Source organism: Pholcus phalangioides, unplaced genomic scaffold, assembly GCF_987345545.1.
Source record: "Pholcus phalangioides strain wild (caught in Gottingen) unplaced genomic scaffold, Ppha-v1.0 ptg000004l_1, whole genome shotgun sequence".
In the NCBI taxonomy this organism is placed as follows: domain Eukaryota; kingdom Metazoa; phylum Arthropoda; class Arachnida; order Araneae; family Pholcidae; genus Pholcus; species Pholcus phalangioides.
In genome coordinates this window covers 48,103,972-48,129,015 of record NW_028301597.1, presented here as the reverse complement: position 1 = coordinate 48,129,015, position 25,044 = coordinate 48,103,972, and the positions used below count along the sequence as shown (strand labels likewise).

The 25,044-nt window shown below is 33.6% G+C and overlaps 1 protein-coding gene across 2 annotated transcripts in view; it reads right to left on the bottom strand.

Moving 5' to 3' along the window:
• The window catches only part of LOC149087758 (bromodomain-containing protein 3-like), a 110,078-nt gene that overhangs the window by 40,789 nt on the left and 44,245 nt on the right, over positions 1-25,044 (bottom strand). For both annotated transcript variants that reach the window (XM_089231657.1, XM_089231658.1), the window contains exons 14-20: positions 19,283-19,775; positions 11,025-11,195; positions 9,738-9,863; positions 6,051-6,188; positions 5,093-5,130; positions 3,845-4,100; positions 1,223-1,357 (exon numbers count right to left, since the gene is read on the bottom strand). In XM_089231657.1, the coding sequence (XP_089087783.1) occupies positions 1,223-1,357; positions 3,845-4,100; positions 5,093-5,130; positions 6,051-6,188; positions 9,738-9,863; positions 11,025-11,195; positions 19,283-19,775 (1,357 nt within the window). The remainder of the gene's footprint in view (positions 1-1,222; positions 1,358-3,844; positions 4,101-5,092; positions 5,131-6,050; positions 6,189-9,737; positions 9,864-11,024; positions 11,196-19,282; positions 19,776-25,044) is intronic.

Genomic DNA, 25,044 nt, shown 5'->3' with positions numbered 1-25,044 from the left:
CATCTCAAAGGTGCGTCAAAATTAGTAGTGCCTAGGGTAATAATACTATATAATGCACTGCCCATGAAAAAGATTATGTTGTCTTATAATGCCATTACCTCCATGATGCTACCAAAGACTTGAATTTGTCTAATACTAAACCACACATGCACCTCATCCACATTCCTCTGCGGAATTTCTAATGAATCGGTACATGTTATGAACCTAACATGAAGTTTGTTACTGTGTAATGCTTGTTGTGTATAGTGTGCTGCCATCTGCCATAAATTTTTCTAACTATGTGTGAAGTGCAATGATTTAATTATTGCATCATTTGTAGGCCTGTTGCTCTCTGTGGCAAGATTTTTCAACGTGGAGATTGGCTTGCATTCGTGGCTTGAAGTTGGAAACCACAGAAACCAACAATGCAGCAACAGCAGGGTTCTCACGATACGAGTCCATCACTATGCCCACTCGACCACCAACCAGAATGGCGAAATTGTCTACTGCATTTTTACATCATAATGTATTATGAGCATATCTCATACAAGGAGGATTAGAACTGAACCTTAAAAAGTACCTCAGTGCATGCTGAAATCTGTCATGCATGTACATGCACGACTCAGAATTATGATGTCAGAGATATGCATGTTTCTTGTTCAAAAAGGACTAGCTAATTAATACCACTAAATAGCACATACAACTTGTAAACATTTCTCTGAGGAACTTAAAACTAATTGGTGCACGTTAGAATAGGCAATGTATTTGTTGTGTACCCAACATGAAGTAAGTTTGTGAGCAATGCTTGTTATGTGTCTTAAAAAGTGCTGCCACCTGCTGCATTCCGAATTCGAAAGAAAACAACTCGATAGCTTTTGCCAGTTGTATTATGATGGAATTTTATATGTTGCAGGCCTGATTGCTTTCTGTGGAGAGACTTTTGCAACCCTTAAATGCATAGCTTTGTATATATGCAAAGGGTTCTTTAAACTACTTGTTGAACCAGTTTGAAGTTAAAAATTCAGAATAGTCTTTGCACATAAGGTAAGGGAGATTGGTTCACATTCATGTGTTGAAGTTGGAAAAAAAACTAAAAACCAGCTTCAGTCGACCACAGCTATGCCATCAGTGGGGTTCAAACTTGAGCCCTCTTGAGGCCTACATGACCACAACAGCAGCTTATTAGAACTGCAGTATTTGGATACATAATCAATAGCTTGTAACTTCAAAAATATATACTTACTGATTGGCCTTGGCTGAGGAGTGATAACATTCTTTTTTACCGGTGCTGCCGTCGCAGTGGCTGATGGCCGAGAAGGTTGCTGAGGGAGATTATGACTAGCCACTACAGGGGGCCTGGATGTAGTTACAGAGGGTGCTATAAAAATTAATAACAAATTTAACATCTATGTAGATGAACCAACATCACATGAATTATTAATTACGCTTAAAAATACACTAATGCGAAGATGGGAAAATCTAAAAAAGATTACACAAAAACAATATTATATTAAATATTACTAAAGGATTTACTCACTTCATCGTTAAAAAAACAACAGGCAAAAAAAATGCTACAATTACAACTATATGTAATACAGTCAAACCCCAATTTAATGAATAGGAAGAAATCAACAATTTTGTTTGTTAAATCGAGGGAATTGTTAAATCAGGATCAAATTGATTAGGAACATAAACACATCCGGAACGACAAATTTGAAAAGATACTTACTTTAGGGATTGCTGTTACAACTTATTTTTAACAATTTAAAAAAAACCTAAAGAATAAAGTTAGAATGCATGAAAAAATTGCTTGATAGAAGTTTGTTTGGTACGCTGGCCCTTATTATTATTAAATTCTGTTGAAATTGTTATTTTTTTGTCAATCAAGAAACATTTTCTCTTCAAATTGACCCACCATTCTTTACTTGTCAAGACAAAGAACAAACTTGAAGCCTTTATTTTTTTACTGAAATCTAAGCATGCGAACAGAACAATGTTTTGACGTATTGATGTATAAGCGATTGTACATCAATACTTCATAAAGTCAGCATACAGTGTGATTGTACACTGTATGCTGAAAGCCTCCTGAGAAACTTTATTCTCACTTTTACTCGAAAATATACAGATTCCTGTCCCCCCCCCCTCCATTTTGTTTGTCTCTAAAGAAAAACTGAAAGTCCTGGTAAATCATATCTTCAGATTGTGATTTCTTGACGAGAAATAAGAATAAAAAATTTTGGATAGTTTAAAAAATATTCACTATATTGAAGTTTATTTGTTAAATTAAGGAATTTGTTAAATCAAGGTCTGACTGTTTTTAAAACTTGCTAAAAAAATTATCTTAAAAAGAACATAATAGATGAAAAAATCAATAAATAAGTTAAATTAAATATGATCATCTTCAGAATCTATGTAAATAATAAATATATCAGCCAAAAATAAAAATTCCTATTTTTTTTTTCAATTTGGAAAAAAACGTGTTTTTAAAATGTTTTAATTTTCTTAGATGCCTGTGTCTAGCATGTGTTTAGAAAAATTAATACACGCAGAGTAAAAATTTTCACATTCTCCTGCCATGTTGGGCAATTGATTGGTCCAAGCCTAAATGAATAAGTAATTTTTTTTACTCATACAAATAAATTTACATTTCATTTCTACTGAATTGCCATAATTTCAAGTAAATAACCCTTCAGTGCACATAAGCTACACCAAAGAAGCTCAAAGCACCGACCACCCCATCAATTTGAAAACACTAGGAAAATAAATTTGTAAATGTAATCATCTCTTAATGATAAAAAAAATTTTTTTTTTTTCCATTCTTGCATGATAAGTTTTCTTCAAAAGTGTTCTACAGATAGCCATCTTTTTTAAATACATTGGTGAATAGATTCATTTCATTAAATCCTCCCCCCCCCCCCCAATTTAAGCCTAGAAGGCATTGAAAAAAACTAATATTTACAACAAACTAACATATTCTTCTGTTGTAAAGGAATGTCTTCTGCATGTTGAATGCAAAGAGTGGGGGAGGAGATGGATTCACTCATCATGTAACCAAGGAGGCCCTTGCACAGACTGAAAAACATCACACTGGTATATTACGTAATTGGTAGTTGATATGATTGTTATGTTTTGTTTTTCTAAATTTTGTGATTTTTCTAAATTACTCAATAATATTTTGACATCCCTATTCTTTCAAGGAGTAATAGGTAAATTCAAGAAAATTCCCGATTTTTTGTGCTACTCATATTAACAGAGTTTGTATACAAGTCCCTCTATAACACAATTTTTCTACCTGTAAGTAAAAAAAGGGAAAGAAACTAGCTAGGTCTTCATTGGAGAACTGTAATATGTTCTTAGTTAGAACATAAAAAGAACAGATTGCACTTAACTGTAACTACACACAATTAACCCATATTATTTTTCTGATTATATTAACATAAATTTTGGTTTCTAACATTCTTTTATGAATTCTGGCAAAATTATAATCATATCCTCACCAGATAAAATACAATTAACCAAATATTTGGTTCCACCAAAAGTGGGTTATAGAGCAGGGCGTGACAAATCAAAAAAGAAATCAGGCGCCAGCCAATATTTCTAGGAGCCACGCTTTTTTTCCCTCCAGACTAAGGCTCTCTTAGGCTTTTTCTGGATTTGGTTAATTTTTTCCTCCGTTGGAAACGGTTACACAAATTCTAAAAACTTTGCACTGCTATTAGACTCAATTTAGTTATCACACATAGAAAATTTCAGGCGCCAATGTCAGTTTTTTAATTGCCATGGTGACCTGGCACCTGGGATTTGTCAAGCCCTGTTGTACACAGGTGTGACTAGGAAAAGAAAAGTTTAAAAAATATATATATACTTTGTTGGTTTATTGCAGGAAACACAGAATTTAAAGACTGATCAACCGCTGTAGGTTGTAGCTGAGGAGGGCTGCTCTGAAGTGCAGGTGGAAACATGGAAGTCTGGTTCTGTGGATGAATGTATGTATGATTTGTGACTGCCATTTGAGGTGGCGGATATGGACCAACTGGCACTCCAAGTGAAGGGGGCCCATGAGATGAAGCTCCGACAGGACCAGATGGAGGATTGAGTAGTGGCGGCTCCAGATTAGAGAGCTGCAAATAAGAAAGAAGAGAAACAAAAAAAAAATTAACATTAATATAGTTAATGTGTACAACAAAGTACACTTTTAGCAATTACAGTAGTGCCAAGCAATAAAAAAAAATGAATGCACAGCATCACACACACACCAATTACATATATCCTGTCACCATATACTGTGAAATGTTCCCATAACCATTACCGTTCATCAGGCCCTGGAAATAATGATCATGGGAACAATCATCAAGGGTTTCAACGAGTTCTCACAAGGTTTGCATTGAATTAACCCACATCTTTAACCGATATAAAATTTTTCAGACCTTGTGTGCACTCCCCAGGGCAACCCCTGTACAGCATTTGCAAACACACACACACACACACACATAACACTTTAACAAACATGAAACCTAGCACACAATGAAACATAAGAAATTCAGTTCAAACCGAAATAGTACCTGACAGACCTTCATCCATACATGATTCCTGAACAGGATAGATGATGTAAATTTTGCAGATGGACTAAAGTGAACATTCTTCTGCCATAAAATTATGAGCAACACAATCTGCTCTGAGTATCTCATGCAAAAACTCAAATTTAAGCAAAATTAATAAAGCACTCACTTAAATTTCTTTTATCAGACTGGAAGGCAAAAAATTTTTTTTAACTCATCACTCCTCCCACGAACATAATCATTTTTCAAATGATACCAATTACTATTAGAAGCAACTAAAAAGAAACAAACTAGCGAATTTTCTCACACAACCAACACTAATATTACCTACTCAAATTTTCATTAATTTTTTTTTTTCATAAATGAAAATTCATGTGTAGTCAATCAAGCCTGTTGACTTTACTTGGAACATATATTGCCAGCATGATGATTGATAAGAATAAAATAATGAACAGATCAACAGAAAATCATTCTAAATTTTCAAATAAAGTACAAAAGAACTAAAAAAGTATCACTGAAAAATAATAAGCAGGAAATATAACATAACATCTTACCTGATTTTCTTCAACTTTCGGTTTTTTAGCTGCCACGTCTAGTAAAGAAAACAAGATGAAATCAAATTTTTAGATAGAAACCACATGAATACCAGTTTTATCAAATATAATAATAAAATCTTCGGTTATAATGCCTTTTGAAAACTATCACATGAATGTGCATAATTTTTTGTCTTATTTTGTAAGTTTTATAATGTATTATAATATTATACGTAATTAATGACAATAAAAAATAATCCTATTTATGATTATATTTCACTTGTTTTTCATATTCGTGAACTCGTTATTCCTACAACTAAGGTTAAAAAAGATTGGAATCATTTAATGCAAGTAAATGTATATTTTTAAATGCACGGGGATCCTGCAAATGACTATGAATTGATATAAAAAATGGAAAAAAAAGTTTGTGAAGCCACAAATATTTTTGAAGGACACATGAAAAAAACAGTAGGTGATGTATTCTGTCCCTCCCCCCTTCCCCCCAATTGCTAAATAGTCACACTGTGTTGTCACCACTACGAATTTAAAAATTTGATGGCATGAGAAAATAATTGGGAATGACATAGAATGTTTTACAAAAATTTTTACCACTATTGCTCTTCATCATAGAAACTAGAACGAACAATAAAGCCAATTATATACTATAATAAATGAAATTTAACCTATTAAAAACAGGCTGCGTGATGATTGGTCAAGTAGCGGTTCAACATTACATGCCTAAAAGAAGCTGTATGTGTTCAAACTTGTGCTGTGAAAGATTTTTTTTTTTTTTTCAGTTTCATTGAATTATCCAAGTTCAACTGGATAATGATACAAATATGTGAGATTCAAAGTTCTTTTAGCTTTTTAAATATTCACATTTATTTTTAAGCAAAACATGCGGAACTCTAAAACACACTCAAAAGTTTAAATAATTCTTTTAACACATCATAGAATATTGTTTCTATAAAGAACTTACCACCTTCAGAATCGCTAGAATCTGAAGAACTACTAGAGCTGCTACTACTGCTGCTGTCACTGTCGCTTGAACTGCTACTGCTGGCACTTAAACGAGATGCACCTCCACCAACAACATCAACATGAGAGCCTTCAGAATCTATATAGCCAAAGGTTAAGTAAATACATATATTGACATTTGAAATAAAGAATTCAACCAAATTATACCAAGAATAATTGTTATGCATTCTTTTTACACAGTTAAAACGTTTTACACCAAATAAATAATTTTAAAAACTTTCCCTAGATGTACCCTTATTTTTTGCCAGCCTTTAACCAGTCATCTGGCCAATAAATTTCTCTTTTTTCAAAAGTTTGAAGCTAATAAAAGATATTTTCCTGATTAAAATTTTTTACGAATACACTGAAACTGATTTCATCATGTTCTTAGCAGGGTTGTAAACAACCTGGGTTTTTTAAAAAAAAACCCCAGCCCGGGCGGGGTTTTCTAAAAAAACCTGTGTTTTTTGGGTAGAAAACCCAGGTTTTTTGAGCAAAATGGGTAAAATTGAATTTTCTTTTTCCACAACCACAAAATATCTAATTTAAACATGTGTACATCTTACATTATGCCTAAATATATATTTTTAGTCATGGTAAACAATGTATTTGATTAATAAAATTGGGAATAATAAAATAAGAGAATAATTGTTCACTTACAGCCCAGGCGGGTTTTTTGGGCAAAATGGGAGGAAGATTAAATTTTCTTTTTCCACAACTTCAAAATATGTAACTTAAACATGTATGTACAACAGGGTGGGTTGAAAAAAAATGAAGTTTCATTTTCAAATTGCTATAGTGCGGAAAAGTTGCCCCTTTAAATAAGAAAAGCAACAAAAAATATTAAGATCAGTTGATATCTTCCGGTCGCGCATACTACTTGAAGATTATGAAAATTGACAAAATTGAACATTTTTCTTAATTTTTTAATATTACTTAAAATTTGACGATCGACATGCAAAAGTTTATGTTTATTTTATGGTTCAATAAAGTAAAATAAATTAAAACATCATTGATATTTCAATGTTTATCGGTCGCGCAATGTTTTCAAAAAACTGGAATTGACCAAATTTTTGCAAGTTTCATTGTGCAAAAGTTAGACTTTAAACGTGAACACTTGGAAAAGAAACAATAGAAGAAACTGTAAACCAGTAAATCCTAGTCACACAATTTTGGTAACTATAATGTCAATTACATACACTCTCCTACTTTGAATGGTTGATTGGATAGAGTGTAAGTGGAACTCGATGTGCAGCCACCTCTTCATGGTAAATTCTGGGTCCTTTTGTTCTGACAAAGCATGCGAAGAGCTGCACAATGAAACTTGCAAAAATTTGGTCAATTCCAGTTTTTCGAACACATTGTGCGACCGATAAACATTGAAACATCAATGATGTTTTAATTTATTTTACTTTATTGAACCATAAAATAAGCATAAGAAACTTTTGCACATCGATCATCAAATTTTAAGTAATATTAAAAAAATTTAAGAAAAAAAAGTTCAATTTTCATAAACTTCAAGTACGATGCATGACCGGAAGATGTCAATCGATTTAAAAAATTTTTACGTCATTTTTCTTTTTATTAAAGGAGGCTACTTTTCCGCACTATAGCGATTTGCAAATAAAAAAAATTTTTCGACCCACTCTAATGCACATTCTTTATGTGTAGGCCAACATCTTATATTATGTCTAAATATACATTTTTGGTGAATGTTAAACTATGTATTTGATCAATAAAATTGACCATGATTATAAGTAAGGGAATAATTGTTCACACAAACACACCCACTTCTGTGTAATTATATCTGAACCTTGAGTTGTATGCAGAACTGCAGCAAGAAAATTGGTTTTTTTTCTCCAAATTTTTCAGACCCCGCAGAAAATGTAACCAAAAGTGTCCTGATAAGTCAAAAATAAAACCTTTCAGCTATGTAACCAGAACCACAGTTTTTTTTTATAATCGAACCCAAACTTTCAGGAGCTAAAGTCTCATGCTTCTCTTTTTCTTAAATTCCTCACTGTTGAAGAATATCCCTACTACATTAAATTAAATTCTGAAATATTTTTAAAGGAGCAGTGATAATTAAAAAATGATCTGGATAAGAGGAGGAGATAAGTCATTCTGAGGATTTTTATTCTGGAGGTGTTCACCGCTTGTCCAAATTAGCCATTTTTTGGGAACTTAAAACTACAGAATAACCTGAATTATCATCAAACATAAATGTCAATAACATTATTATACATTAATATCACTTTATACAAGAAACCTGCCATGTATAGCAACAAACCTACAGAATGCCTTCATCTGGTTGACGATTTTAACAGGCAAATTTTCTGGGTCTGGCTTATATTATCAGCATCTTGAAAAATCAAGCTAAGGCTTATTTTCTGCTTAGGTGTTAATTTCACATAAGAAAAACTATACTTTTTGTTCTGTTTCAATTGAAGATGTTGGTTGCCAATGTTCAATTCAAGAATCCCACAGTTATTTTCTTTTCATTATGAGATAATGTTATTTTTGTCTCTTGATATTTCAGTTATGAAAGTCTGATGTACCTGTATAAAACTAAAGTATTGCAAAAACATGTAAATATTTTTTGAATGAAAATTCAGTTTACATACATTGGTTTACTTCTTCACAGATGCTTCAATTTATTTACACAAGGATTTGTGTGTGTGTGTGTGTGTGTGTGTGAAAAATTATTGTGTATTATAAATAAATTTCTGTAGGTATGCTTATCACATACATCAGGTATACTTTTTAAACTAAGGTCCATGGTTACAATTTTCTGTTTGCGATTTCTTGTAAAATATTTTATTATGTGGATCTCATACCTAAATGCTTACATAAAAAAGAAGAATTATAAAAAAGGGTGTTTGTGATTCCAAGAAATTATTTATTATCACATTTTTGTTCCTAAAAAATCATTAAAAAATATTTCAAAATATACATATGCTAAACACTGCACTATGCAGCAATTTTTGGAATACAAAAACTAAGCTCAAACTAAAATTTTAACCTGAAAGTAACACATTTCCTTCGAAAACAAACAATATTCCCTAAAAAACCCATTTTCCCCTAAAAAACCCAGCTGGGGGGGGGGGGATGGGTATCTACCCGGGGAGCAAATTTAACAACCCTGGTTCTTAGCTGTGTTTTGAAATCGACAACAAAAAAATTATAATTGAAATAATTAGACAAAAATCTTTAAACCAGGTTAAATATAAATCTTATTTCCTTCAGTAAAATCTTATCAAACCAGTAATATTTGTACAACTACTTAAATGATGGGGGGGGGGGGGGAGAGAAGCAGAAACAAGGTTCATTTTTAGAGGGACACACCAGATTTGGAGAGGGACACGAGGACTATCATTCAGAAAACTTTTATTTTGAGTTACAAAAACATTAAATTAAAAACTAAAAAAACACATAAGGGTACCTCACATTTAAAACTAGTCTAATATTCATAACTATTTTTAATCTTTGAGTCTTGTGGGAAGCACCCCCCCCCATACCCCTCCCTGTGTACACCTCTGGTGATGTGAAATGGTCTTCAGCTATACAATTGGAGAGAAAGGAGGAAAACATCTTAAAAATATAGAACATATGAATCTGTGTGAAATTTAAAAAAAAAACAATTTTTAACCTTTTCGACTTGACTTTTTGCTTATGGAGTGCAATTCACCCCCACAATCTTGAAGTCTTTTTTCTAGCTCTTGCCTTTTCTCTTTGGTATCTTGTTCTTTAGATTTTCCAGCAGTTTTGTTTTTCGCTGTTTAACACAAATACACATAAAGTCAATAACAAATATATACCAACAGAAAAAAATTTAAGAAGTTAGCAATATTTTCTTTCATGAATCATGGGAAATGAGCATTCGTAGCTAATGATTATTTTTAGATGTTTGAATTTACAAAATGAGGGCAATAATTCCAGTTTAGCTCCTTGTTAACAGTAACATATTCAATTTCAATTCAAAAATTAAAATATATTTGTAAAAATAATTGTTTTTTGCTGAAGTAATGTCACCATGACTCTGCGTTTTCATTCGCCCCATTTCTAGTTTATCACTAATTTTTTTAAGATCATTTCAAATTTTTCTTAATTTCAAGAACACAAGGTTTTTTTTCATTCTATCTTTAACATTTTAAAAAATTGTTTATGTATGTAACTTCGTCTAACGTTATGTAATCGTTTATGTATGTATATTGTTGAACAGTTCCATATTCCATCCACAAATTAATAAAAAATTTTGAGCAGCAAATTTTCTATGAAAAGTTCTTATTATTGAGAATAATCACAAATTAGGTAAAAAAAATCTTGATTACGGGAAAATGTTTTTTGTGAATGAGCATCTAGTCCTAGATCCACTTCTCTTGCTCAATAATTTAAGAAGTCATTCACACCCGTGGTTTTCGTAGTCCACATGTTTAGTTTTTAGGTTCCAAACAGAGGAATAACGGTAAGTAACCCCACCCTAAAATGTGGGGGAGAATCTATGACACATTTCAATCAACAAACAAACGGCAGAAACAATGAAATTTAGAATTTTTGGAACACACACAAATAATGTCATAAAACTTTTTCAAATTGATGGACACATGGACAAATTTTATAAATCACAGTCAACTTAAGGGGAATGTGATCCTCATGTCTCGAATAAGAGAGGTTTTCCCTCCACTGAATTTAGTATTGCGCCAACTGTTCGAATAGTAAATATCAAATTATCTGCATGTCGAGTTATCAAGGTTGCATTATATTATCTTGTAACTCATGAAATCATACGGAAATGACTAAGTACTTGTTTAGATGTAAAAAAATCCCTCCATAACAACAATTTTCTTAGCTTTAGCAATTTAATTTTTTTTAAATAAAAAATTCATGAGTGGAAAATATTTTTAAACAGTGATTCATGCATCACAGTTACACTTACTGTAGGGTTTTCTAGGCTTTTTCTTTAAACATGACGCAACATATGATTCTAGTTCCCTCAGAGTTGATGGCTTGAGGGTTTCGAAATCGATCTCAATCTCATCAGGATTTGAATCCCTCAGAGATGGTTCCCTGAACTGAATTATATGCACAACACGCCCTAATTTGTCCCCTGAAAACAACGAACACATTCACATTTTGATACACACATGCCAAAAATACACACATTCAACATTAGAAAAAAAACTTCTTTTCCCCAAACAATAAATACAACAGATGTTAAATTCATCTCATAGATGTACATCATCTGTATAAACAAACAGATCACAATAAATAACAAAACAAGCATATACACTATAACAAACAGATCACAAACTGTAAAACACTTTAAATTCGTGAATTTTGATTTGAAATTAGAATTAAATTTAAAAGTTGCTGGGTTTTTTGACCGACGTGAAGTACAGTTTTTGTTTTTCGACATTTCGTTCTTACGAGCGGCAAACATGTTCAAGAATTACATAACGCGGGCAAAATGCTACTACTTATGCCTTCTCCCTGCTTGAGTCGCACTGCCTCGTCGGGATTGGTCTGTTGAGACAGTCTGTTTTCCCCATTGGCAGAAGTTGTTCCTAAGGGCTCTGGATAATGCTTGGATTTCAACCTCATCATTTTTACAATGGGAAACCAAGCACTGTTGATCTTCATTCTTTCTTCTTTTCTGTTGAAGCAGTTCTTGTGTTTTTGAATTTCGATCGCTTCTCTAAAAATAGGTGGAAAATATCTCACGTCAATGGATAGCACTTCGGTGTTCACGAACTGCTTCAACAGAAAAGAAGAAAGAATGAAGATCAACAATGCTTGGTTTCCCATTTTAAAAATGATGAGGTTGAAATCCAAGTATTATCCAGAGCCCTTAGGAACAACTTCTGCCAATGGGGAAAACAGACTGTCCCAACAGACCAATCCCGACGAAGCAGCACGACTCAAGCAGGGAGAAGACGTAAGTAGTTACATTTTGCCGCGTTAAGCAATTCTTGAAAATGTTCACCGCTCGTAAGAACGAAACGTCGAAAAACAAAAACTGTACTTCACATTTGCCAAAAAGCCTGAAAGCTTTTCAATTTAATTCTAATTTACATGATGGCCACAAAAGCCTTTGTTGTTTCATTTGATTTGTAAGTTTGTATAAAGAGCTCTAAGTTATCTCCTTCCTATAATGAATAACAAAAATGCATGGAAACCCCCCCCCCCCCAGATCCATGATAGAGGTATCATAGTTATTTCCCACACAATAGCTACACATCACTAATTTACAATTGCACCCTATCATTTACATAATGAATGAATCCAACATTCATATACATGCGGGATGTCCACTCTTATCATTGTCTGATAGCTATTTTCCTGAAACATTGGTTTTAGAGAGAACTTTCAATTAGAAAAAAATTTTCAAATGATGTTGCCCATAACCTTAAATGCTATTCCAATAAAATTGTAAAAAATAATAAAAAAGTTAAAAATTTTAATTTTTTATACGGTTTCTTGAGTTCCATCAGTCATATCTAGAAAAATATTCTTTATGCTTCAACATGTGAAATAAAAAAGAGAATTTTAATTTTACAACCAACACTGACAGAGTCATGAAACACATTGGGGGGGAATCTCAACAGAAAAAACACAATTTCTCTGTTTCACAAAAAATAAATATCCCCCTAGGATCAAAATTAATGGTAAAAATATTAAATGTGTAAACAATCTCAAATATTTAAGTGTAACCATCCACAAAGACCTCGGCTGGGAATCACATCAATGAACGCAAACTAAAAGCGACTCGCTTCCATTTTAAACTAACTAAAATAGCAGGAAAATCCTGGGGCATCTCACAAAGCATTAGGAACACCATCTACAAGACGGTAGTTGAGAGATTCTTAGCCCATGGCGCCTCAGCTTGGTATAAGCATCCAACCAAAAAAACACAACAGGCCTTAGATAGCGCACAGAGGAAATTTCTTTTAACAATAACGGGAGCCTATGACACAACAGCTACGCTCGGACTCCAAGTGATCACAGGCAACTGCCCACTACACCTAAAGCTCCAAATGGAAGCAGTCTACACAAACGCAGTTAGGTTTAGAAAAAACATTCAACCAGAACTTCTAGACTTTGACCCCAATAACTTTTAAGTACGGGAGCATGGCTGGTATCACCACCCCTCCTGCTCTACTATCCCCAATCAAATTTCGATTGACGGCCACAATATAAAACTAGCAAACACCCACATATACACAGATGGCTCCAAAACTGATGAAGGCGTCGGGGCAGCCTATTGTGTATACACAAACAATACAGAAAAGCAAACGTGGCAAGCAGTGCTAGATAAAAAACTAGAAGCAGCTGCACAATACGCAACGGGAGCAGAAGAACGAGTTTTAATAATAACTGATAGCTGCTCCTCCCTTCAAGCACTTTTAGATCCAACAAATAGAAACACAATAATACGTGTATTGAGGCGGTGTTTATAAAATAACCCAAAAACTTTCCTAGGTTGGACCAAGGCCCATGTAGGTAATCTTGGAAACGAGAGAGTAGACTCTCTAGCCAAAGCTGCAATCAACTGTGACAATAAACTTGATAACCCTTTCCCACTAACGCTCCTGAAGCGACAACTTAAACAAGCAACCCTCCAGAAATGGCAGCAAATTTGGGACCAAGGAACAACAGCTAGGAAAGTGCATGAAATTGTCCCTCGAGTCACATACAACACCCTAAACTGGAATAGGGAGGTGGCTATCTTCATAACAGGACACGGCCCATTCCCTATATATCTACACGAACGAAAACACCACCGAACAGACAAATGTGCCTGCGGTATGGTGGGTACTCCTGTTCACTATGCAACAGAGTGCAAATTTACAAAACATCTACACATGTACAAATATTCCGAAAACAATAGAAAACAATGGTTCACTCAAATAATCAAAAACAAAAACACAGCAGCAAGGATTACAAGCCTTGTCAGATATATACACCGCAACGAAAAACAAGAAATCTGTCCACCAGACTTATAAAATAATGTTTTAAATGTTACAAAAATAAGTGAGAGAAAAAACAGAAATGGATAAAAACAACAACAAAAATCATATCCACATGACTGCCACTACTAACACATAACCATTACATGTACAAGATATAGCATGTACTAACGGGACCCGAACAAGAATTTTTATGACATTCTCCTTACAATGATGTAAATGTGATAACCACAAGTGTCCTTCATGCCGCTATTCTAGCTAGGGTGCTAGGCGGGACGACACGAATGGTATCATAATAACCATTACATGTAGTTTATATTTTTTATATATTCATTTTTTTTTTTAATATAAATATAACCAGCCAAATCGAGTCAGTCAAAACTCCAAGACCGAAGCTGATCCTTAGCTAAAGCTCTCCCCAGACAATCCCCCATTTAAACCAAGCCCACATTGCTCACCAAAATAGGGTTAGGGCGAGACGACTCGAACTGGCAGTTATATATACGTATATAAATGTGTGTGTATATGTGTATTTCTCTTTCTTCTATTTAAGTTCTTCATGCATTTCGTGTCCACAACACACATGCATACTCATATTGTCATATTCATGTTGCTCACCGAATAAGGTGCTAAGCAATATACCACGGGTGATCCCCCTAATTGTATATATTTCCCCACACAATACTTCTATTTTGTATATTTTCATTAAATCCACTGGAGCGAGTGAACTCAACCCAATAAAACTGATGCTGGCTTCTAGTCCGCAAGTTATCAAACCCATTTGCTCACCAATAAGGTGTTAAGCGAGATGACTCGCTCCGATGGATATATATATATATATTTTTTTTCTTATTTCACAATAAGATTCTCGTTTCTTTTTCTTTTTGTATGCTGTGTATATAATATGGCAAGTGTAAGATAACAGATGAGATGGCATGGGGGGGGGGGGACCTCAATTGCTTTTAAAGCATATCTCCATCCTAATATATGTGTACATTCATCTTAACTAAACCCCCGAAACTTCTCCAACTCCTAATCCCATCTCATCTGTAATCACCACAAAATTTGTTAATCGCAACAGTACCCAATTGTCCAGGGAAAATATGTTGTAAAAGTTTGTATGTTTTTCTTTTCTTTTTTTTTGACACAAAATAAAGTGTTCCAGACTCTGCCACGAAGCTGGGCTGGAAGAGATCTCTGCAACGGGATAAGTCCAGTGGCAAAGTTCTGGCGTTCATTCATTCATTCAGAGTCATGAAACATTGAATTTCGAACATTTTTGGCACTTTGTTTCATCTAGTGAAACATCATTTAAGCTAAGCTTATAAGGGCCCATAAAAAAATAACATATGATAAACCAATTAAATAAATAAAAAATATATATATTAATATATTCTTTTTTATATATTTTGCTTTGTAATACTATAATTGTTTGGCTTTCAGCAATGAATAAATAAAGTTAGTGAAAATAATTATTCTTTAAAATAATTTTGCACATCTCCCATTTCTCAGCAAAAATTGTGCTTCGAGTTGAATTGGTAATAACTCTTTCAGTTTCAGAGAGTTATAGAATGCTTTCTTTATTCATTTCACATGCAAAAAACCATGAAAATGTTTCTTTTCTAAATATTGCTAAATACTACTTATTTATTTTCTAAATATTACTTACATACAAACCAAGGACTGTATAAAAATTCCATATGCGTAATTTTTCAATTAGCCATTTTGAAAAACCATTGACACTTATGATGATGACAGAAAATTACCTTTAAGGTATCCAACTACCTTTCTTGTCACTTTTCTTTAAAATGATACTGGAATGAACTTTAATTACATATTTTGAAAAAAAGCATCCCACAATGACGAAAACAATAATAAATTTTGGACTACCTGTCATTTTTTAAGATAAAATCATTTTTATGTCAAATTTTAAGAATTCGTGTGATGTTCCAAACACGATTGCAAAAATTCTACGAATGGAATGTTTTGTAATTCCCACAGTACATTCAGCTAGTAATGGTGCAGGTTATGAACTGAAATTTAAAGGATTGTGTGATATGTTCATAAGTTAGTCAAATTTTTTGATGTAAATGTGAATTTTTGGAAATTTCATTCAACATTTCATCTATAAAATACTGTACAGTAAGTATTTTATAGACAAAATGTAAAATGAAATTTACTTATATATATAGTAATTTTATTTTTATTTTTCAATACTTATTATTTTCAATTTTCAATTTAGTATTTCTTTGAGAATGTATATTATTATACAGGGTGTTCTGTAAATGGTCCGACAAACTCAGAGGGTTGTTAGTAGACATCAAGAGGAACAAAAATTGCAATGGAACATGGTGTCTCAAACCATGCTGAGAAGGTGAAAATCGTGACAGGTTTCGATGTCATGCTGGAACGACAAAAAAGTACAATAACTACAAAAAGATTTATTTGATTAGTTATTACAAGAGTTGTTGGAAGTGGCAGCCGCTGATGTCATTGCACATTCTACAACATAAAACAATTTCCGAATGCACTCGAAGATACCAGGTATGCTTTTGATGTCTGCCGCATCAACGACAATCCGCGCTATGAGATCCTCCAGTGTGCCCACAGGATATTGCTGTTGGTACATCTGCTGTGCTAAGCGCTCATTGCCATTTGCTCAACTGTAAATCAGATGCATATGAGCGTATTCCTCGTTCGTGTAGTCAGCCAACACGATACTCATTGAAACAGATAACTAACTGCTAAACCATGGTTTAAGCTAGATAAAAAATTCCTTTCGCAAAAAAGCAAAAATGGGGAGAAAAGCTTTAGCAAAATTCTACAATGCTAATGTAATGACTGACGGTTGGATGTGTACTCGTTCCGTACCTCCTGTATGTATTTTTACGAAAGTGGCTACCACTCCTTTCGCATTTTGCGAAAAATGAGACCGTAGCTTAAACTCTGTGCTACACGTGCTACTACAGCAATAATTGATGTCGTCTGCAGCACGTGATCCTACCCCAGCACATGCGTTTTGCGACGCTGCTTATATCAGATATAGTGAGCGAACCCCCGAACGCATTCTTTCGTCTTCTCTGGACTCTGCATCTCTTTACCCTCTCAACGTGGGCCTACTAACAACCTCTGAGTTTGTCTGCCCATTAACAAACGCCCTGTATATATATTATATGTATATATTATTACAATATATAATGACAAAAGCACTAGTGCTGGTTACTTGTTCTATCAAAAACTTATATATACAAACAAAAAAAAAAGAATGATTTCAAGAAAAAGGAAAAAATTAAATTTTATGAGTGAAATAGAACCTATGCAGTGAGACTTCAACAGGGGAAGCCCCATGCATGGTTCGAAAAGTGTAGCCATTTCTGAAGGGTGGCTATGCCTTGTAAATGTTTTCATAATCCTTGTAAAATATTCACTTTAATTATTGTATGCTTCTTTGAGCTTGTAATCAGAAGCTCTGTACATATTTTTCAAATATTGTATTTTTAACATTTTTCATAGTCTTTTTTCGTCCAACATATTTTTGAGAAGGCAGGGGTCTGGGAACAAGGGTTGGCATTTTTAATGAATTTAGGCATACCCACCTTTCAGAAACGTCTACACTTTTCGAACCATGCATGGAACCAACCCTGATAAAGATCCCCTGCATAGGTTCTAGTTCTCTAATAAAAAATTAAATTTTTCCTTTTTCTTAAAATAATTCTTTTTTTTTTTTGTGTATATATATCTAATTACACAATTAGACAAATATAAGTGATAGACCTTAGATTTTAGTTCATAATCCCAGCAATATACAGCAGAATATCATATTAAAATTATTTTGTAATGATACAATGAAAAGATTTTTAGAAATTGTGTTTCAAGCTCAAGTAAAATGTCAAAAATATCATTCTTCTTTAAACATGTTTAAAGTTTTTGTTCACGTATTACTTGTATGTGTAAAAACACAAAAAGTGGAAATAACTTCAATTCTGAGTATTATGTAAATAAAGCAAGGCCTGTTTTGTAATCACAAAGAATAGAGCTTTCATAAAAAAATATTTTTTTAAAAAATCTACATTTTCCTCTAAAATGATGTTTTCAACGTAGTCTGATACCTTAAGATGATGTGAGAAAAAATTTGATTTTTTTTAATAACTGCAAATAATCTCTTGGAATATTGAAAATAATCTTGCAGAATTTAAAGCATCTTTCTTATACAATTGAAAATTGTTTCCGAAACTAACAGTTTGGAAATTACCTACTGGATAACTGAATATGGGGCCCCCCTGTATATACCTCCTGTATGATGTAGTACAAGTGCAAAGACTGTTTCATTTACCCTAACTCCTCCTAATATTGTCATTGAATGAAATCTAAAAACAAAAACTACATCGGTTCATTAGAGATATCAATGTTTGTATGGCCCCTTAAACTTAGCCAAGATGGTGTGAAAAAAATACCAAAAAAATGCATGAAATTCATTGCTTCATAAGGTCAATGTTGGTTGGTAGAAAAAAAAATCTCATCAAATGGTGAAGCATAAAGAATATTTTCCTAGATAGGACCTAGTGACCATATAAAAATTATATTTTGTAGCTTTTTATCAATAATTTTTTTCATTTGAACGGAAGGTAAAATGATGGGCGACATCATTTGAAACATTTTTTCTAATTGAACGTTGTCTCGCAAACCAAAGGTTCAGGTAATAGTCATTGGACAATGATAAGAGTGGATACCCTATATAATGTACACACACACACACTAACAAATACAGTAAAACCCCTCTTAGCGGTCACTCCTTTTTTTACAGCCAAATAATAATTTTCCAGTATAATAAAAGCATGCATTGCGAACATCTGATTAATGGTCACCCTCTTTTACAGACAATTTTTTTTGTCCCATCGGTGACTGCAAAAGAAAAGCTTTACTATGCATCAAATTTTAAAAAGGTCTTTTTTTAATTTTTTGCCTCAGTACAGAAAATTTAAGTAGCCTATTTAAATTAAAATCTTGTCATCAAAATTGAAAATTTCCAATCGCACGCTGCTTGCTACACTTCAGAATATTTTCTAAAATTCAAAATATTGTGGATATATTTTTTCCTAAAGATGCTTAATGACCGAGTGATTCATTGAATATTTTCTAAAAAGTAATGAATCATTTTCATATTTATGTGATTACATGAAAAGCCGGACGAAATTCACAGATCAATACGCCCTCGTGTAAAACTGACCTGGAAGTTTGTTGATATCCAAACTCAGTTGTCTCTTCTCGTCATAAGACATTGGCTTTGCATTATTTTCCTCTTCTTCACTTTCAGCAACTGGCATCACTGGTGGCTGAGGAGGAGGTGGAACTTCCTGCTTTATTTTTTTTGCCTTGCTGCTGTTAGCCCTTTGCCTTTTTGGAGCACTGACAGGTTTACTCTGATTAGTGTTTTTCACCTGAGTAGAAGAACCAGTTTGAGCATTGTTCTTGACTTTGCTCTGCTTTTGTGCTTTTGGTGGTGGGGCTGCTGGTGCGGGTGCAGGGGCTACAACTACTGGTGGGCTATGAACAGGTGATGATGTGGATGCTGCCGAAACAGGTGTCACGTCTACATGAACTTCTGGTTCTGATTTCACAGCATCTACTTCACTTTTCTTCTTTTTTTTCCGTTTCTTTTTCTTTTTGTCTCGACTACTTTGTTTAGCTAAGTTGTTTATTTCTTCAGTTACTTTTCTCAGCTGTGAAAAAAAATAATATGAATGAGACACTGATATAAAAATAATTATCAAAACGCATTTCAATATTATTACAAAAAAAAAAGAATTATATTAATAATGAATTTCAAAGGTTAAAATATTTTAAAATTTTATAACTAATTTCTATGAATCATTTCTAATAAGTATTGACATAAAAGATACTTGAATTTTAATTTGGAAAAATGGCAATTTCCTAGAATCTACTGATTTTGCTGTTTTTAATTTGATACAGATTTGCAGGTCATAACTAAACCAGGAATTGTGGGGCAAAAGGGAAGGGAATTTCTTAACTATTCAAGAATTTCAAAAATTTGTGATAGAGCTCTCAGAAAACCAACATCTGTCATTCCCAGAAATAAAGGCAAAAGTGCAACAATATTTTCAAGATCTGATGACACGCAGTATTTCATCACTGAGCTTCATAAATGCAATTCCTGATGTGACCTACACAATATCATTCTAGTTTTTGAAATGAGGGTAAAATTAGGGTTAGATCAGTGTGCAATAAGATTTCCCACATACAGTCAGAGCTGCTGCTATAGCCCATTAAATACCCAGAATTTCGAAAGAGGATGAATAAAAATGTGGTTCATTTCTTTCCTAGTTCCAAAAAACCTCCACAACTACCCCCCTCTTCCTACTGTCTATCATGATCGCGTGACCTTGAAAGGTAGTTTGACTACTTTGAAGTACAAATGAAGCATTTTACTGTGCTGTATTGATATAACCCACAGGTTGTTGAAGAACAAGATGACAAATATCTAGTTGTGTCCCTGAATGACAGGCTATATACCAAATTTTCTAATTTTGGAGAGTTTTTTTCTCCCTACAGATTACATACCAGAGATTATGGTACCTTTGCAGTGATCTACTGACTTTCAAAGACAGTGTCTAAACTGTGTAAATTTGCTTCATGTCTACAAGATTGCAAATGAGTACTTTTTAAAAAAATCATAAAGGATTAGAATGGCAGTTCAAATTGTAAAAATTTTCCACTGAGATAGTTGGCAGCAAAAAACCAAATCAGTAAAACTCTACCTTGAATGTCCACAGTTTTGTCATCTAGATGCTATGTGGCCGTCACTGTTTCATCATCAAAAAATCAAAGGCGTGTATGCAAAATTGGCCTTTGGAAGAGCACAAATGTTTCCTCCACCGAAATTTTGGGTCACTAACACTCAAAATAAATTTTTAATTAACATAAAACATAAGAATTTTTTTTTTCAATATTTAAATTTTCTACAAAAATATTTTAAAATATTCTAAATTTTTTATCTTCTTTGGGGGAGGCAGGCCCGTAACTAGGCTCTCGAGAAGGCATGCTAGGGTCCTGGGGAAGGAAGCATGGATCTCCTCATGCCCTCCTCGGATTTCACCTTTGGCAAAAATCAGAGTTTGGAACCTGCGATTGTGCAGTAGTAATCAGCTAAATATGATTTTCTACAGTTTTTCAAAGGTCGAGTTGGCTATCCATTTGAAAAAAAGCTCTGTTGCAACAATGATCACACAGACCTACAACACAAATATGTATACATTAAATTTAAATTCCACACATTACCAATTTGGAGGATAGATGGTACCACCTACTGAACACAAAACATGTTAAACTATGCAACAGTTAAGGTGGTAGACCACAATCGTGAACCATCAGGATGGGAAAAGAAAATCATTCTACATGAAAATCACTTCGCTAGGATTTATATGAATAGAGAGAAAATCAGAAGATATGCGTCAAAATCATTTGCTCTAAATGAGAAAATATAATTGAAAGAGCTAAGAATTATCAAAAAATGAGAATTAATAGATTGATTTATTAGTAATTATATAAATGTGCCATACTTAATTATATTTGCTTTAAATTAATTTTAAATGATTCCATTTGTTAACAGGGGTGGGAAGTGACAAAGTCTATTTCGGAGCAGCAAAATTCAGGATTTGGAGCAGCAAATTGAGGATTCAGAGCAGTTTTGGAGCAGAAAAATATAGGATTCAAAGAAGTTTTGGAGCAGTGAAATTAGCAACAATATTTTCGTGAACCCTCACCCCTTTTCAAAATAAAACAACTGCACTGTCTTTTGTTATCAAACATCTTTTCATCACCTTGTTTTTGGTGTTTCAGGCTTTTGACACCTTGTTTGAAAGAGCGGCTGTCATAAAATTTTTCTCACCAGTCTATTCAAGATGATTTTTGCTTACTGAGGGCACTATTTGCTGTCTGGAACAGCAGCCCTTCAAATGAGCAAAAAATTTTCTATAGTCTTTATATAGATATTATAAATTTTCCATATCAAGTTTTCAATTTTTTTATACTGAGAAAGAAATTTTTGCAAAATAGGAGCGAATTTCAGAAACATCAACACGCTGATTGGCGATTCAGCACTCGTTATTTGGCAAGATTAGTGATCTGACACTCGTTATTTGGCAAGATTAGCGATCTGACACTCGTTATTTGGCGATTTAACACTCATTATTCGACAATATTGGCAATTTAACGCTCATTATTTGGCAAAGTTTCTAAATTAGCAATCGTAATTCGGCAGACATGCTCTTTTTACTCCCGGAATGAATTTTTTTTTTTTTTTTTTTTTTTTGAAAAAAAAGGATTTGACGCAATGACGATAACTACAGTAATTTCTGCTGCTTCCAGTGGTGACTTTTTTCCTGAAAACGGAAACTGACTCGCATTATGCGCTTTAAAGCTGAAAGACCATTGCAAACCATCTTCAGTTGCACAATCGCGGATATTATTGGGGTTTCGCGTTGGAAAGCCTGATGATGGGCCAGTAGTTTAAATACCGCAATAGTTGAAGTACAATGGAATAAAACATGCTCTTTTCGGAAAGAATTGTTTCGCTGCAAGCAGGAACAATATTTTTTTGACGTCTTTTCTGAAATTCTGGGCATACTGAAGCAAAATTCGCTATTTGGCGCAGAAAATACCCTGTTGGAGCAGGATGGCACAAGATGTTAATTATGCCGCAATTGGTGCAGAGTTCACACCTGTGTGTTAAATTCTCAGTGTTAATGGGTTTCTTTGCAATCTTTCTCTATTAGTGGACAATGAAAGTAAAAGAACCTAGTTATAAGCTGGTAAATCCACTTTTTTTAAAATGAACGCTTGAGTTAAACATGTTTTTAGAAATGAAGGGCACCTATTCAAAAAATTAGGAAAAGTAGGATGGGGGAGGCCCCCCCCCCCCAAGACAACATAATCATAGCTTAATTATAAAAAAATCCATGAATTTTTATTTTCTATTTTTTCATAATAGCTATTTCAGTAAGATTGATTGAGCCAAAGCAAAATGACAGAAATGACAGTTACAAAAACAATTTTTGGCCAAAATAGGGTATTAGCACAACCACAGATAATTCTTTTTTACCTCTCCTCACAATTTATATTACATTCTTTTTTTAGAGTCTTCCACAGTCCAGTCTGTCAACTCTCTTCAACAATGCACACAGCAAATTACCAGGTCCGATATAAATAAGCCAAGGTGGAACAGATGGGTTTACTGCATTGTTGATCCCTTTTTTGAAAGGATTTGTTTAAATTTTAGCGCTCAATGCCATTTTCGACAAACGAAGCACTTTCATTTCTAGCTCTTTGCATTGTAAATATTGTTTATGCCTCTACCTACCCTAAAAATACAGAAGGCAATTGAATGCTACAAATTTACAATAAGCCTATGTATTTAACTGCTTTATTCTGCCAACTGTTGTGTCATCTATACACGAAATGTGCACCATAATTTTGAATGATGAATGTTAGTTACTGTCCAAGACCATGGAGTAGTAAATACAAAATTATATTTTTGCAACCAGGCAGAAGTTTTTAATGACAACTCTACTTGTTGAACTCTCAAACTAAGTAAATGAAAAATATATTTATTTATTCAATATTGGTTGGCCGAGGCCTATACAAAGGATGAAGTTAGACAGAGATGATTGATGTCACAAAGAAAATCGAAATTGTTTCACAATCAATAATGTTTGGGGTGGGGGGAAGTTGTTCTAGTCAGTTATTGTTAGAGGAAAGAAACTAAATTTGAAAAAATCTGTGGATGCAAAGATCGGTTTCAATTTTTGTGAATGGTTAATTCGTTTTGAAAAGTATGAAGCCAGAGTTAGAATGTTCGAGGTGTCGATATGAAAATGACTGTGGAGAATTTTAAAAAGTAAGGATAACCGAGAGATATATCTACGGGTAAAAAGCGGTTGCATAATGAATTGGCGCTTAAGCTCAGTGAAGGAGGCAGAGGATGACCAACAGTAAAGAATGAAGCGGGCGGATTTATTTTAAATAGATTCTAATTTGTCTATATTGGAGAGAGTATAGGGGTCTCAGATTTCACAGGAATATGAGAGTAGAGGAAGGATGTAGGTTTGGAAGCAGAGATGTCTGAGGTGATTAATTAATAAACCACAGAATGGTCTACACCCCCCCCCCCCCAAATAACTTTAAAAACAATACAATTTCTGCTTTGGCGGAATCATTAATCGCAATCTACTATGTTTGTATTTTTTGGAATTATATTGATGATTTCCCTCCTCAATTAAAATCAATTATATGAATTTTGTTGATAGGTTTTGGTAAAAAAAATAGCACAAAAACTAGAAAGTAGGACAAAAGTAAGACATTTTACCAAAAAGTAGGGCAAGTGGGAGCCCTGGAAATGACTTATTTGATTCATATGGATACCAGTAAATGATGGGAGGAGAGCAGTTTCATTTTTTTTGAGAGAGAGGGTCCTACTTTCACTTAAAAAGGACCCAGATTTTGCCAATAACCTGGGTCCCAGGTAAATTAGAGCATTTTTGTACACTCATGCTAAAACAGATTTGTTTTCATAAATCACAACCCAAGATATATGACCAGAAATATTTACAATTGCATGATTAATTTATTCCTGAAACGTATTCATATCATGAAAATCTGATAATCTGAATCAAACTTTCCCATGTCAAATAACTGAGATACAATTGATTCATTCCTCATCCTAAAAATACCAGTAAGAATCAATGAGTATAGTGTTGTATACTTTAAAAGTATGTATCTTATATGTAGCTGATTAGCAGTCATATGATTATCATGATGGTTGCACATTGCAAAAAGCCAGGTTAAATCCCCACAGGTGGCCAGATGAAGTTGGTTTTTAGTATCATAGTTAGCAAGCAGTCCAAATTTTTTAAGACATTCAACTCTCAAATGCACAGCTTTGCACGTGTGCAAAGGATACTTTAAATGTTCATT